Here is a 13,439-nt window from a genome sequence, read left to right as displayed (position 1 = left end):
GTTTGCGTTTCTTGAGCACATGTAGGTTCCAAATCCATCCTTCCAGTGGGCCAAATTTAAACTATAAGAGGATTAACTAAAGTAAGTTCTTACTTTGTACTTTATGAAGGAAAGCATTCTCAGACTGATACAGCAGCTGTGATCCCAGTACTCAAGAAGCTGAGGCAGAAGGATTGCCATGAGTTTGATTTTATTAATCACCTTACAGTTATTACTAGCATTGAAGAATTGGTTGAGAGTAAAATTTTAGTGTTTCTTAACAAAGTAATATTTTATAATTTTTAAATACATATTGCTTTAGTCCATATGTCTTTTTCCATCTTCTTCTTTTGTTCCACAGGTATCAGAAAAGAAAGGAAAAGAAGCCAACAGTGGTTTTGGTGGGCCAGTTGTTAGTTCTCTATATCATGAAGAAACAATCAGGTAATTTCTCTTCTGTCTTTGACAATAGAAATATACATACATATATGTGTACATATGTGTTATGTGTGCACATAAGTATATATGTATTTTAACTTGGAAATAAATAATTTGTGAAACATTCTTTCTTCCTCTCCTCTTCTTCCCTTTGTTTCATTCGTTCTTTTTTCTTTTTTCTTTCTTTCTTTCTTTTTTTTAAACAGGTTCTCTCTGTGTAGCCCTTACTGTCCTGGAACTCACTCTGTAGACTAGGCTGGTCTCAGAGTCACAGAGATCTACCTGCCTCTGCCTCCCAAGAGCTTGGATTAAAGGCGTACGCCACCACACCTAGCTCAGTCATTCTTTTACTTGGATTCTGGGGATCCACACTGAGGTTGGCATGCCTACAAAGCAAGTACTTTTACTATTTTTAAACACAATTAAAAAGTTTAATTAATATATTACTTGACAGAGTTACTAGATTTTGTGCTGTGTAAAAATGTTTTAGTCCTTATTGTTTATCACTGTATATAAATCAGGAAAAGAATCCTGTGCTATTGTAAGGAGTCATGGACAATTCTAAGATTATTAATTTACAAATATAAAGGGGGGATGTTTAATGCTTTTGATCCTTTTTAGCTACCCATACATTGCCTTACTTCCTCTTTAACATCAAATATTTCAAATGGAAACTTGGCTTCCCCAAAATGTGCTGAAGTGAGTCATCTGTCGTCCTAAAATGAAGAGGAGATTGTACCAAAGATGTGTGCTTTATATTTCCCAGAAAAAGTTTGCTGATATTGTCCCCCATAAAGAACCAGCAGTGCGACCAGGTAGCATTATAAGATGGAAGTTACTGATACTTCTATGAGTCACAACTTGAAATGCTCACAGAGTCACAACTTGAAATGCTCACAGTTTGCAGCTGTTGACCAGGCTATCAGTGAACATTAGGGATCTATCCTGAATCCATTTGCATGTCAAGCATACCATTTTACTTAATATCTTAGTTAAGGTTTCTACTGCTGTGAAGAGACACCATAACCACGCAACTCTTCTAAAGGAAAGCATTTAATTGGGGCTAGCTTACAGGTCAGAGATTTAGTCCATTATTATCATGGTGAGAAACATGGTGACAGGCAGACATGGTGCTGGAGAAGGATCTGAGAGTTCCACATCTTGATCCGCAGGCAAAAGGAAGTGAACTGTCAGACTGGGTATGACTTGAACAGATATGAGACTTCGAAGCCCACCTCCACAGTGACACACTTCCTCTAAGAAGTCCACACATGCTCCAACAAGACCACACCTCCTAATAGTGCCACTCCCTATGGGCCAAGCATTCAAACACATGAGTCTTTGGGGGCCATTCCTATTCAAACCACCACACTTACATTCAATTTTTATCTGAGCTGAGGCAGGGGAGGCTCATGGAGATCGGTGATGCCCTATGGAGCTGTCACTGGCCTGGATACATTTGCTACCCTAATTCCTGTGACAGGCCCGGAGTGCTCCTAGGATCTCTTCATAGTTTTGAAAGTACATTCAGAGTTTAGCTCTTCCCCTAATTTAGGAAGTGTTTGGGAGTTTTTTAATTTCCAATGTCTTAGAACTTTTTGTTTTGTTTTGTTTTTCAAGAGAGGTTATAAATGTTCTCATCAAGCCTTGACATCTTAGAGCATTTTTCTGGATAATAGAGTAGGTAACTAATTTCTTCTTTGTTCAGTGTTTATACTTTTATTATAGCATTTTTCACATTATATACACACACTGAATTATAACTTTTTAAAAACTTAGTTTTTAGTTTTTGAAGACAAGATCACATTTTATTTGTTTACTTATTATCTGAAGAGAGTTCCAGAACTTAGTGGGAGGCCTGGATAGCATTAGCTGTCAACTTGACACCCCCTAGAATCACCTGAAGTGTGTCAGTTGAGTAACATCAGGCTGGCTTGTAGACCAGGCTGGGCTAGAGCTCAGTGATCTGCCTGCCTCTGCCTCCCGAGTGCTGGGGTCAAAGGTGTGCACCACCATGCCCAGGTACAAAGTAGAGATTTTATTCAGTTCAACACATTTTTATACAACTACTGTGAGACAAACGTGGATATTTGTCTTTCAGCTTCTTCACTTTTGAATAGTGTGTCCTTAGTACTTTTGTTATTGTTTTTTGAGACAGAGTTTCTCTATTATTATGAAGCACCTGCTGTCCTAAAATGGATCACCCACCTCTGTCTCCAAAGTGCTGGGATTAAAGGTGTGTGGCTCCATGCCTGACCACTCTGAGTGCTTTTGTTTCTTTGTTGTTGTTTTGTTAGGTTTTTGTTTGTTTGTTTGTTTTTTTCTTTAAGACAGGGTCTCATTTGGTCCAGGTCAGCCTTGAACTCATTATGTAGCTGAGGATGACCTTGAACTCCTGACTTTCTTGCCTCCATCTCCTGAGTGCTAGGATTACAGGTGTGTGCCACACTTGCTTTTTCTTAGTACTTTTTTTTTTTTGGCATTTTCATCTATATATGATAAATATTATTGAGCAAAATGTGAGCTTTTGCTAGAGGTAAACCTGGTTAGAATTGGCCTTAGTTCACCGAGTCATCTAAATGTTAGTCTTTTTATGCTATTTCTAATTCTGTCAGATGTTTGTTTATTGTATGTGTGGGAGGTGTGGCATGTGTGTGCCACAGCATACGTACAGAGAGAACATGAATGCTAGGAGTATTGAAAGCCCTTATGCTATTACCAGTGTAGTAATTCTCTTCCTACTACAGTGGATGTGGGAACCAGTAATTAGTCATGCTTACATTTGGAAAATTCAATTACTAGTGTTACAATTCCTTTATAATAAATTTAATCATCATCCTTTTTTCCTGTACTGAAATGTTGGATTATTGCAGTGAAGTGCCAGGTGCACACTTAGAATTTCTTCAGAATGTATCAAAATGTGGTTCGACAATGAAAAAAGGCTATTTTCTGAAGTTTATGTCATGGGTATTAGGGTAACATAATGGTACTATTACTTTTCTAAGCCAATTTGTGCTTTAACTTACATTAATTACAAATTCCTGGCAGAATTATGATATGAAAGCAGAAATTAAATTAGAGATGTCAAATAAGGGACTTGGGAGAAAGGAAAAAGTCTTTTGCGTAATCATTGGTTTTTAAAAAGGACAGAAAACAATGTATTTTGCAGAATTTTTTGTTTTGTTTATTTCAAGACAAGGTTTCTCTGCATCTCCATAGCTGTCCTGGAGCTCAGTCTGTAGACGAAGTTGGTCTTGAACTCACAGAAATTGCGTGCCTCTGCCTCCCAAGTGCTGGGATTAAAGGCATGAACCACCACACTCAGCCTTTGTAGATTATTTTTGAATATTTTGATACATAAGCTTTGTCAAGTTTCTGCTTAGGTATGCTCTAGACATCAACATGTACATTGAGAAATTAGGACAAGAATTGAAAGTAGAATAAATGAAGGGTGTAATGTCCACTCCATCCTGCAATAATGTTTGATCTTCTCTGTTATATTTTGTAGTTTGATACCTTATAATCTGCTAGAATTTTAATTCCACTTACTCAGGCAGCCATCTGGACCTTCTCTAAGCAAAACCAGTCTAGTATACAGCTGAAATGATTGATGGGCTCTGGAATTGATTAGTTGTTCTGTGAGACAAATGAAGTGTTTTGGCAGAAAATACCAGAGGTCACTGCTGTGGTCAGACAAAAAAGCTTGTAGAATTTTAAAGAGATGTTTTCATTGTTGACTTACAAAGTTTCAGTTTTTAAGCAGTAATAACATTTTGAAAAATAACTTTTCATTGGTTGCTAGTTGCTCTTCAGTATCGATTAGAAAGAGGAAGAATGTAGGTAAAAACTAGGATGAAAAACAAAGCTTTATGCTTTATGCTTTGTTTTCTTGGTCAAAATAGAAAGTAGAGTGAAAGCATAGAAAGCTTGATACCAATAAAGAAACTACTGTGATTTTTTTTAAAGCAATATATGACGTAGTTTTATTGCTATTTGTAACATCTGATGGTATAAAATTCTACTTAGGATTTCATTCAAAGCCTTATGTATAGTAACCTGGTTTTAGCACATCTGTTGAAAGAACCTGTATTAAACATATTTTATGTTTTAAGAATGGAGTATTTGGATTCTTTTGCTTTCATCAGGCTAAGTCATAATGAGACACCACTGCTCTTAGCACTAAGAGCCTGTCTGGCTGGTCGGTATAACCCTTTCCTATTTTACTGTTGCCTGTGATCAACACGGTGTTAACACTTTGGTGATCGGTGATAAATTAGATGACATATGTCTTGTTACAGTCTGGTTGTTCTTGAGGATACACAAGTGTGTACAGGCAAATGGGCAGTTCTCTCGTGAGGATCTGACTGCTCAGAATGAACTTGAGCTATGGATTTATTCAGCCTGTAAAACCTCAGCTGGCATAAATAATTGAGAAAGCAAAGGTTTGTCTGTGGTGCATACCTCAGGGACTCATGGCTCCCTTCCTGCTCTCTACCTCCCTTTCTTATGAAAATGATCCCAGTTGCACTCCCAGATAATAACACACCAAGCAATTAAAAGCCATGGGTGGCTGGAGAGAGGAGAAAAGGTTTAGTTAATGAGCTTTTCCTCTTCCAGTGCCCATGAGAGCCTCAGGAATGACAAGGCGATTAAAGCAAAGAGATAATTATAGATGATGTGAAAATGGGTCCCTGGGGACCAGCAGGTCTTGACATAAACAGTGAGTGTTGTAACAGTCTCCTGGCTCTCGTAGCCACCCTTTCTAATGTGATTCATTGAGCTCCTGTGTGCCCAGTGCCATGATGCCAACCAAGCATACAGACAAATCCACCTGTTTGCAGATCAACAGCCCTTTCCAGAAAGGCGTTATTCGCCAACGGAAGCCACCATCCACTCTTTTATCTCCGTTTCTTGTTCCCTTATCTTTGCTCCCTTCCTTCCCCCTACTTTGTCCTTTTTCCATGTAGCGAGTAGTTTTGAAGATAGTCTGTCCATTACAATATTAAGAGAGAATATGTCAGGGCTGGAGAGATGGCTTAGCAGCCAAGAGCACTGATGATCTTTTAGAGGTCCCAGGTTTGATTCCTAGCACCCACATGATGGCTTACAACCCCAGTCCCAGGGGATCTGGCTCCCCCTCCTGACCTCTGAGCACCTTGCACATACGGTACATAAACATACATGTAGGCTAACACCCGTACACACAAAATAAATTTTAGAAATTAAAAACAAGAGCAGCAGTATATGCATTGTAAGTAATAGGAACAAGGCCCTTCACCATCTCAATCTAAGAATAGTCTTCCTCTCACCCTTTGTGGTCACTCTGCTCAACTCATGGTGCTTTGTTTTGAAGTTTTTTAAAGGTCTAATTATGATTTGTTAGATGGATTGATTAACAATGATGATGCCCAAGTATGATAAATTATCCTATCTTAAAATATATGCTAAATTATTGGTTTTTTTAGACAGAGTCTGACATATGGCCTTGAACTCTTGATCCTCCTGCCTCTGCCTCCTAAGTAGAGGTGTATTAGCATGTCTCGTTATTCCATATTCTGAAGTTAATATAATGATGACTATCATCTATTGACTGTTTACTTGATACTCATAATCATGTTATATGAGCTATTTCACTTAATCTTCATAGTGGCCTTATTAAATGTAGATGTTAGTTGTATCCCTGTATTTCAAATGAGGACACAGATTCCAGGTTAGGTTTCTTGTCCAAGGTCAATGTGGTTAGTAGCTCTCCTCCAGTTACTGTGCCGCACTGGATCCTGAAATGTTTGAGGAGATAGTGTAATTTCTAATTATTAAAGGGGAATTTGATACTTGGTGTTGTATTAGTATACCATCTTCAGTTTAAAAATTGAATATCTTTTCCTTTCAGCATTCCTAACAATGTACTTCCCTGATCAACTTTGATGCTAGTCTGTCGTTTATCACTGTACTGATGATGCTTCCTTTGGATTGCTTTATTGATTTTAGACTCAATTTAATGGTTGGGAATGTTAACTGGCCTTGTAGAGAAGTCTTTTAGCAAAGCAGGTGTGTGAATTCTTCTGGTGTGGGCACTGATTTTCCAGGGATCGATCAGAATTAGACATTTTTTTTTTCTTGGAGACATTTAAAGTATCAGCAATTTTCCTTCAAATTTGTTAAGAGTTAGGCAGATTTTAAAAAGTGGAATGGATTTTCAGTAGTTGGTGTCTTTATAAAATCATAGTTAAATAACTTTTCCAATATAATTAATTATCTTCAATCAGTAGATAATTTCTAGATGTCTATTTGACAGGTAAGGTTTCAAGAATTATTTAAAAAAGAAACTACAAAAACCCAGATATTTTGTTAGTGCTTTAATCTTAGGGCGGTATTCCTTAAACATGATTACTGTTCAAACAGCGTTTGCCTCCACTGAATCTTTGCCTCGTTGGTCTTATAACTAAAGTATTTCAGAAAGGATATATGACTTGCAGGATTTTCCTGAGACTCAGTATAAATCTCAGGTATGGTCTTTGGTAAAATTAAGACTCACAGCTAGTGATCTGTTAGGTAAAATTAATACCTAAGATTTTTTTTAATCACATATTAAATAGAATTCTTTCTTTCTTCCTTTCTTTCTTCCTTCCTTCCTTCCTTCCTTCCTTCCTTCCTTCCTTCCTTCCTTCCTTTCTTTTCTTTTCTTTTCTTTACTTTTCTTTTCTTTTTTTCCTTCCTTGCTGTCCCGGAACTCACTCTGTAGACCAGGCTAGCCTCAAACTCACAGACATCTGCCTGCCTCTGCCTCCCGAGTGCTGGGATTAAAGGTGTGTGCCGCCACCACCTTGCTGAAGCTAGAACTCTTAATATGCTAAATTAACCCTTGAGTTAGGAGTTGATTTTACCTGACCAGCTTTACTAAAAACCTTTAACGACATTCTCCTTTCAGAGGAACAGCTCTAAGTAAAATTAAAATATGCCTGAATGTTTTGTTTATAAATATTTCCTGTTATTGTCTTTTGATTTTGATTTTGGGTGTTTTTGTTTGTTTGTTTGTTTAACACAGTAAGAAAAAGTATCTAAAGCAAGGGTCTCCTGAGGCATCTATGAGCCATTCTTCCCTTCCATTAGTACTTACCCCACTTGTATAGAAGGACAGTGTTATTTCTCTTTACCCCGATCCAGAGGGTAGGTCATCTTTGTTCTTCCCTAACTAACTTGCTGTATTGCCAGCATGTGTTAGGCTCTTAGTGACGCTCCTCTCCTGTTACCTCCTAACACCCTGCCATGGACAGTTGCTTGTAGTTTGCCTGAGGAACTTCCTTTGTTCGTCCAGTCTTTTTATTTTACTGAGTCCTTTGTGTAGTGGGATGACATTTGCAAGCTCACCTTCTAGTGCTTTCTTCGACCACCTTTGTTGTTCTTTCACAAATAACTGTGTATGTATGTTTATGGGTACGTTGTGTTATCTTGATTTGTATATACATTATAGAAAGAGTCAAGCAAGTTCATGCCCCTGTCACCTGACAGATTCATCACCTTTTGTGGTGTAAACTTAACATTCTAGTGATTTCCTGATACATAAGAGCTTTTGTAACTGTGGTCACCCTGCAGTGCAGTAGGCCCCTGAAACATGTTCCTCCAGTCACTGAAACTTGAGTGCTTTGACCAACATCTTCCTTTCTGATCCCCCTCCCCCTGCCAGTCTGCGGTAACCACTCTTCATACTGTATTTATGGGAAATTTACCTTTTAAGATGCCACCAAAAAGTGAGGTCACACAGGATCCTTCTGTGCTTGACTTCTTTCCCTAAGCATAGTGTCTTAGTTACTTCTCTGTTGCTGTGAAAAGACATCATGACCAAGGCAACTTGTAAAAGAACACATTTAATTGGGGCTTACAGTTTCAGAGGGTGGGTCCATGACCATCATGGTGGGGAGCATGGCAATAGATAGGCAAGCATGGCTCTGGAGTCGTAGTTGTAGTAGTGTCCTAATACCAGGTTTCACCAAAACTGTCTGTGTTCTTAATAGCAAGGACTTTTGTTTCTTGGGGCACAGCAACCTAATGAAGTGTTTCATTCAAAACTTTCTTAGAATATCAAAGAAATTGTTTTTTTAAGCAAAGGAGTAAATTGTTAGTTGAATTAATAGTCATTTGCTACATCTCAGTCAAATCTTTTGGTTTTATTTCTTAGAAATGTAACATAATGCCAGAGGCAAATGCTTTTATAAACCAAGAGGAGAGTGTTTGAGTGAAGAAAATGGAAAAGGTGAAAAGTGGTGAAATCCTTAGCATAGGAAGCCCCTTGGGCAGCTGAGCACAGGAGGGAGGTGTTTGCTCAGGAGGAGCTGTGGATGGACTCCCGTGAGTGACCTGTACCTGAACATCCCCTTCGTATACTCCTGGGCCCCTGATCTGAGCAATTAATGGTGTTTGTTTGTGTCTTTTTGGATATAGTCTTACTTTCTTTGAGTTTTAATTCCCCAAATATCTTCCCATTATCTATTTACTGGAATACTGTGTTGTATATCAGTCTCCAGTTGCTTAATACACATTGTGAATTAAATTGAAGGATTTGCTGAAGACTAGATTTCTAAGCTAGCACTGTAACTATATTTGTAATTTTATGAGATAGATGAAATAGGAGTTACGTGATCTTCATGTGTCTCACTGTGAAGCGTAGTAGAATATTTTAAGGTGTGTTACTTTTGTTTATATTTCATTTGTTTAACTCTGTGAAACTGTGTTATTGTGCCTGTGTAAAACACCTGATGACTTAATAAAGAACTGGCCAATAGCAAGGCAGGAGAAAGGAGAGGAGGGGCTGGCAGGCAGAGAAGATATATAGAAGGAGAAAACTGGAAGGAGAGATGTAAGATCTAGCAGCCAGAGGAGGAAGAGGAGGAGGAGGACTCCAGGGGCCAGCCACCCAGCTTCACAGCAAGCCACGGAGTAAGAGTAAGACTTACAGAAGTAAGAAAATGGGAAAATCCCAGAGGAAAAAGGTAGTCGGGGTAATTGAAGTTAAGGAAAGCTGGCTAGAAACTAAGCCAAGCTAAGGCCGAACATTAATAATTAATTGTAAGCCTCTGTGCGTGATTTATTTGGGAGCTGGGTGGTGGGCCCCCCCCCAAAAAAGCAAAACCCTCCAACAATAGTGAAGCATACTTGAAAGAAGCCTTTTGGTAGGAAAAATCTTTGCAAGAGATGGTATAGATAGCAGTTTTAGGAATGAGCATGGCTCTCTTCTCTTGTAATTAGATGAAACAGTTATGTTAGTCAGTTTCCCATTGCTGTAACAAGATACCTGAAATAAATGAAATTAAAGGAGCCAAGATTTATTTGGCACATCTTCAGAGGCTTCAGTCCGTGGTCAGCTTGCTCCATTGCTATGGGCCTGAAGCTGAAAATCATGATAGCAGGAATGTGTGTCACAAGATGCTGTTTACCTCCTCCTCTAAAGACATCCTCCTCTCCAAGTTCCTCCACGGAGGCCCCGCCTCTTAATGGTCCATTCAGCTTGAACTCATCAGTGGGTCAATCCACTGGTAAAGATTAGTCCCCTCATAATGCAAGCCTCTCTCAAGACCTCTGCCAACCAGAAACCAAGCCTTTAACACAAGAACCTTTTGGGGATACTGCATATTCAAACTATAACAGTAGCCATGTTTTAACAGCATTCCTCTTTCTCATTAGGGTGTGTCCTTATCTTTGGAGTGATCTTAGAGAGACTTTCTGTCTTGTGCTAGAAAAAAGCCATTCACCAAAGAGGAGACAGGGAGGTAAATTAGATGTACTAATATTCTTAAGGTCTACATTGTATCATAGGGTTAGAGTCACAGCACATGCAGTCTCATTCAAGATGAGTATGACTGTAAGAGAATAATTGTTTGGAGGACTTCACAGGGCATTGCAGTGGGAGAAAGAAAGTTTGGTTTGTATGTGACAGACATGGTAGCACATTACCTGTAATATAGCTCTTAGAAGGCTGAGGCAGGAGGATTGCAGATTTGAAGCCAGCCTGAGCGACATAGTGAGATCCTGTCTCAGGAATCAAAGTGGTTGGGGGTGGGGAAAATGGTTTATTTGTTCACCAGTAAATTAAATAATACTTTGGTGTGAGAATTGATATATGTATATATTTAACAAGTAAGACTGGGAGTATCATTAATTTTTTAATATTAGACACTCGATTTGTAGCACATTAGCAGTGCTTTTATTAAGATTTTACTATTTATATAAATTTATACCTAACCCTGTAGTATTATTTTAGATGCTTCTGCCTTACCTATTTATTAGTAAAAACTGCATATTATAAACAGGTATTAGATTTTAAACTGTCTGCTGCTCTTTAGATTCCATATACCAAAGCAAAATAATTGATATAGGTATTGCATCCAATAAACATTAAAAAGATATTAATCAAGATAAACAATTCAGTATCTGTTGTGCTTGTTCTTAGTGCTCAGGTGCAGGCATGCATGTGCATTGGGTTCTGAAGGGAGCACCCAAATGTCCTCTCACTTCTGCATAGCTTCTGAGTATTACCAGGTGGAGGTCGCCCAAGTGTCCTCCAGTTTTCCTTTCTGTACCCCACCAACTCTCCATTATTTTAGAGTAAAAACAGTTTTTCCAGAGTACTTTTTGGTATGACGTAAGATAACAGTCCTTTTCTTTTACCATTGAGATTGTTGTTCCTTTAATTCCCAGGGTTCCTGTTATTCCCAAATTAGAAATAGAAATTACTTTTTAACAGAAATAGTGTTGACATTGGTAGCTAATTATACCTAAAGTAGTAGCATATGCAGCCCTAATTTTAAAAACCAGACTTAGCTAGGCTTTGGCCTCAGTTTTTCATTTTCTTCAGTGATCTAGAGGACACTTTCATTTCTGTGAAACAAGACATGATTTCTTCCTTAAAACTGAGCTCACTTTCTCCAGCTGGAAGCAAACCTTCTCTTCTAGTCTCCTCTAGTCCTTCCCCAAGGCCAGGTTCTGCCTCGCGTTAGTAAAGTTTAGATTTGATCATCTCGACTGTAGCATCTCGGTTAAATGCAGACTTTCTTGTTTAGCCTTGTACCTGCAGTTGACAAAACCTTGGCCTCCGTGTAGTCGGTGGTCAGTAAAATACTCTGGATGTTTCAGAAAGGCTTCGCATGGTTGATATCAAAGTAGTGTGTTTTAAGATAGTTAGCTATGAGTGCAGTAACTTTTCACTCCACATCAGTCGTTTTGATTTTTTTTTAAACGAATAGAGAAGGTCTTGAAGATAATAAAACACATTAATAGCCAGGCAGTGGTGGTACACACACTTTTAATTCCAGCACTCGGGAAGCAAAGGGAGGTAGATCTGTGAGTTTGAGGCCAGCCTGGTCTACAGAACGAGTTCCAGGACAGCCAGGGTTACACAGAGAAACCCTGTCTTGAAAAATCAAAAACAGAAACAAAAAATATTGAATTAATTTAATTTGGGGAATAGAAAAAACATTCTTTTATACCTGTCCATAAAGTTCAGTCCACATATTATGGACTTTCATTTTATGAGTCACTGATCCAGAAAAACGCTCAAAAATGTGTTACAGGAATAATTTTGTGTAATATCTTTTGAGGTTTTATTTATTGATTTTTTATGTGTATGTGTTTGCCTCAATGTGTGTCTGTGCATCACATGCGTGCAGTGCCGGAAGAGGTCAGAAGAGGGTGCTGGATTCCCTGGGACAAGAATCAGAGACAGCTGTGAGCCACTTTGTGGGTGCTGGGAATTGAACCCAGGTCCACTGGGAGATCAGCCAGTATTCTTAACTGCTGAACCATCCATCTAGCCCGTTTTCTGAGAGCTCATAGACATCACACTGAAAGTGTCTGCTATAAATTCTGGCATGGACTGTGGCTGACTAGTGGAGGCCCATGACATAATAGAAAGTGTACCATATACAAAATCAGTTGGCCTGAGTGAATTCAAGCTTAATTTTTTTTTTTTTTAAACTGAACTTGGATCCTCTGCAAGAGCTAGCAGTAAGCACTCTTAAATGTTGAGCCCTCTCTCTAGTCCCATAGCTTTGGGTTTTTTGCTTGTTTAGTTTCTGTTTTGTTTTACATTTGATAAGTGTATCATTTGCAAGGTTGTTTAACCTCTCTTTGCCTATAAAGTGAGATTGATTATTGTATTAAAGACTGAAGACTAGGAAGATGGGTCAGTGGAGAAAGTGCTCGCCTTATAAGCTTGATGGTTGGGTTTCAGCTTCCAAAGTGTAGAGGTAAATAAGAGCAATTTAGAAGGACATCCACACATGCACACCCACCTTCACACCTTCAGTGTGCCTACACACTGAACACACATATATAAACAAATGTATATGACACACATACAAGACCCCCAAAAATATACAATATATTTAGAATAGCATTTCTCCTAGCTTTTGTTCCCCCCAGATTGCCATGTTACTACAGTGCTCTAATTGAAATTCCCGAGTCACAAGAATGTGCTATTGGTATATGAAGTGACTGGGACAGGTAGAGAAACCCACTGTGAGCCGTGATGCTGCTCTGTGAAACTTGAGAACAGGTAAAGGCTTTCCTATAAGACCACAGTTGCCTAAGTCTTTTTAGACACTGGATATATTAAGTCTACCAAAAGTCCGTTACTTTTCATGTCACTTTAAACCCATCAATGTCTATGTAAGCAGCACATTTAACAAGTTATGTTAAAAATATTTAACTTTTGTGTTTTATCCAGTAAGACAAACAGCTTTTTTTTTTTTTTCACTCTAATTAGGGAAGAAGACAAAAACATATTTGATTACTGCAGGGAAAACAACATTGACCATATAACCAAAGCCATCAAATCGAAAAGTGTGGACGTGAATATGGAAGATGAAGAGGTATGAAAAACAAGCCCCATTATTTTGATTTCTGGTGAATGGATGTTTTGGGCTGGCAGGTTAGTTTTTCTTATGCTTTGGCTCCACCCCAATGCCATTTCTAACTGCTGTGCCTCTCAGCTGCGAATCCAAGTAGGGTATGGCTAAGGGCATCTCAGA

At 38.5% G+C, this 13,439-nt stretch overlaps 1 protein-coding gene across 1 annotated transcript in view; it reads left to right on the top strand.

The window, feature by feature from the left end:
* Positions 1–13,439, top strand: part of Acbd6 (acyl-CoA binding domain containing 6) — a 144,631-nt gene that overhangs the window by 43,028 nt on the left and 88,164 nt on the right. The window contains exons 4-5 of the mRNA XM_059280606.1: positions 341–423; positions 13,175–13,280. Coding sequence (XP_059136589.1) covers positions 341–423; positions 13,175–13,280 — 189 coding nt within the window. The remainder of the gene's footprint in view (positions 1–340; positions 424–13,174; positions 13,281–13,439) is intronic.

This window comes from Peromyscus eremicus, chromosome 15 (genome assembly GCF_949786415.1).
Source record: "Peromyscus eremicus chromosome 15, PerEre_H2_v1, whole genome shotgun sequence".
Classification (NCBI taxonomy): domain Eukaryota; kingdom Metazoa; phylum Chordata; class Mammalia; order Rodentia; family Cricetidae; genus Peromyscus; species Peromyscus eremicus.
This window is presented reverse-complemented; position numbering and strand designations above follow the sequence as displayed.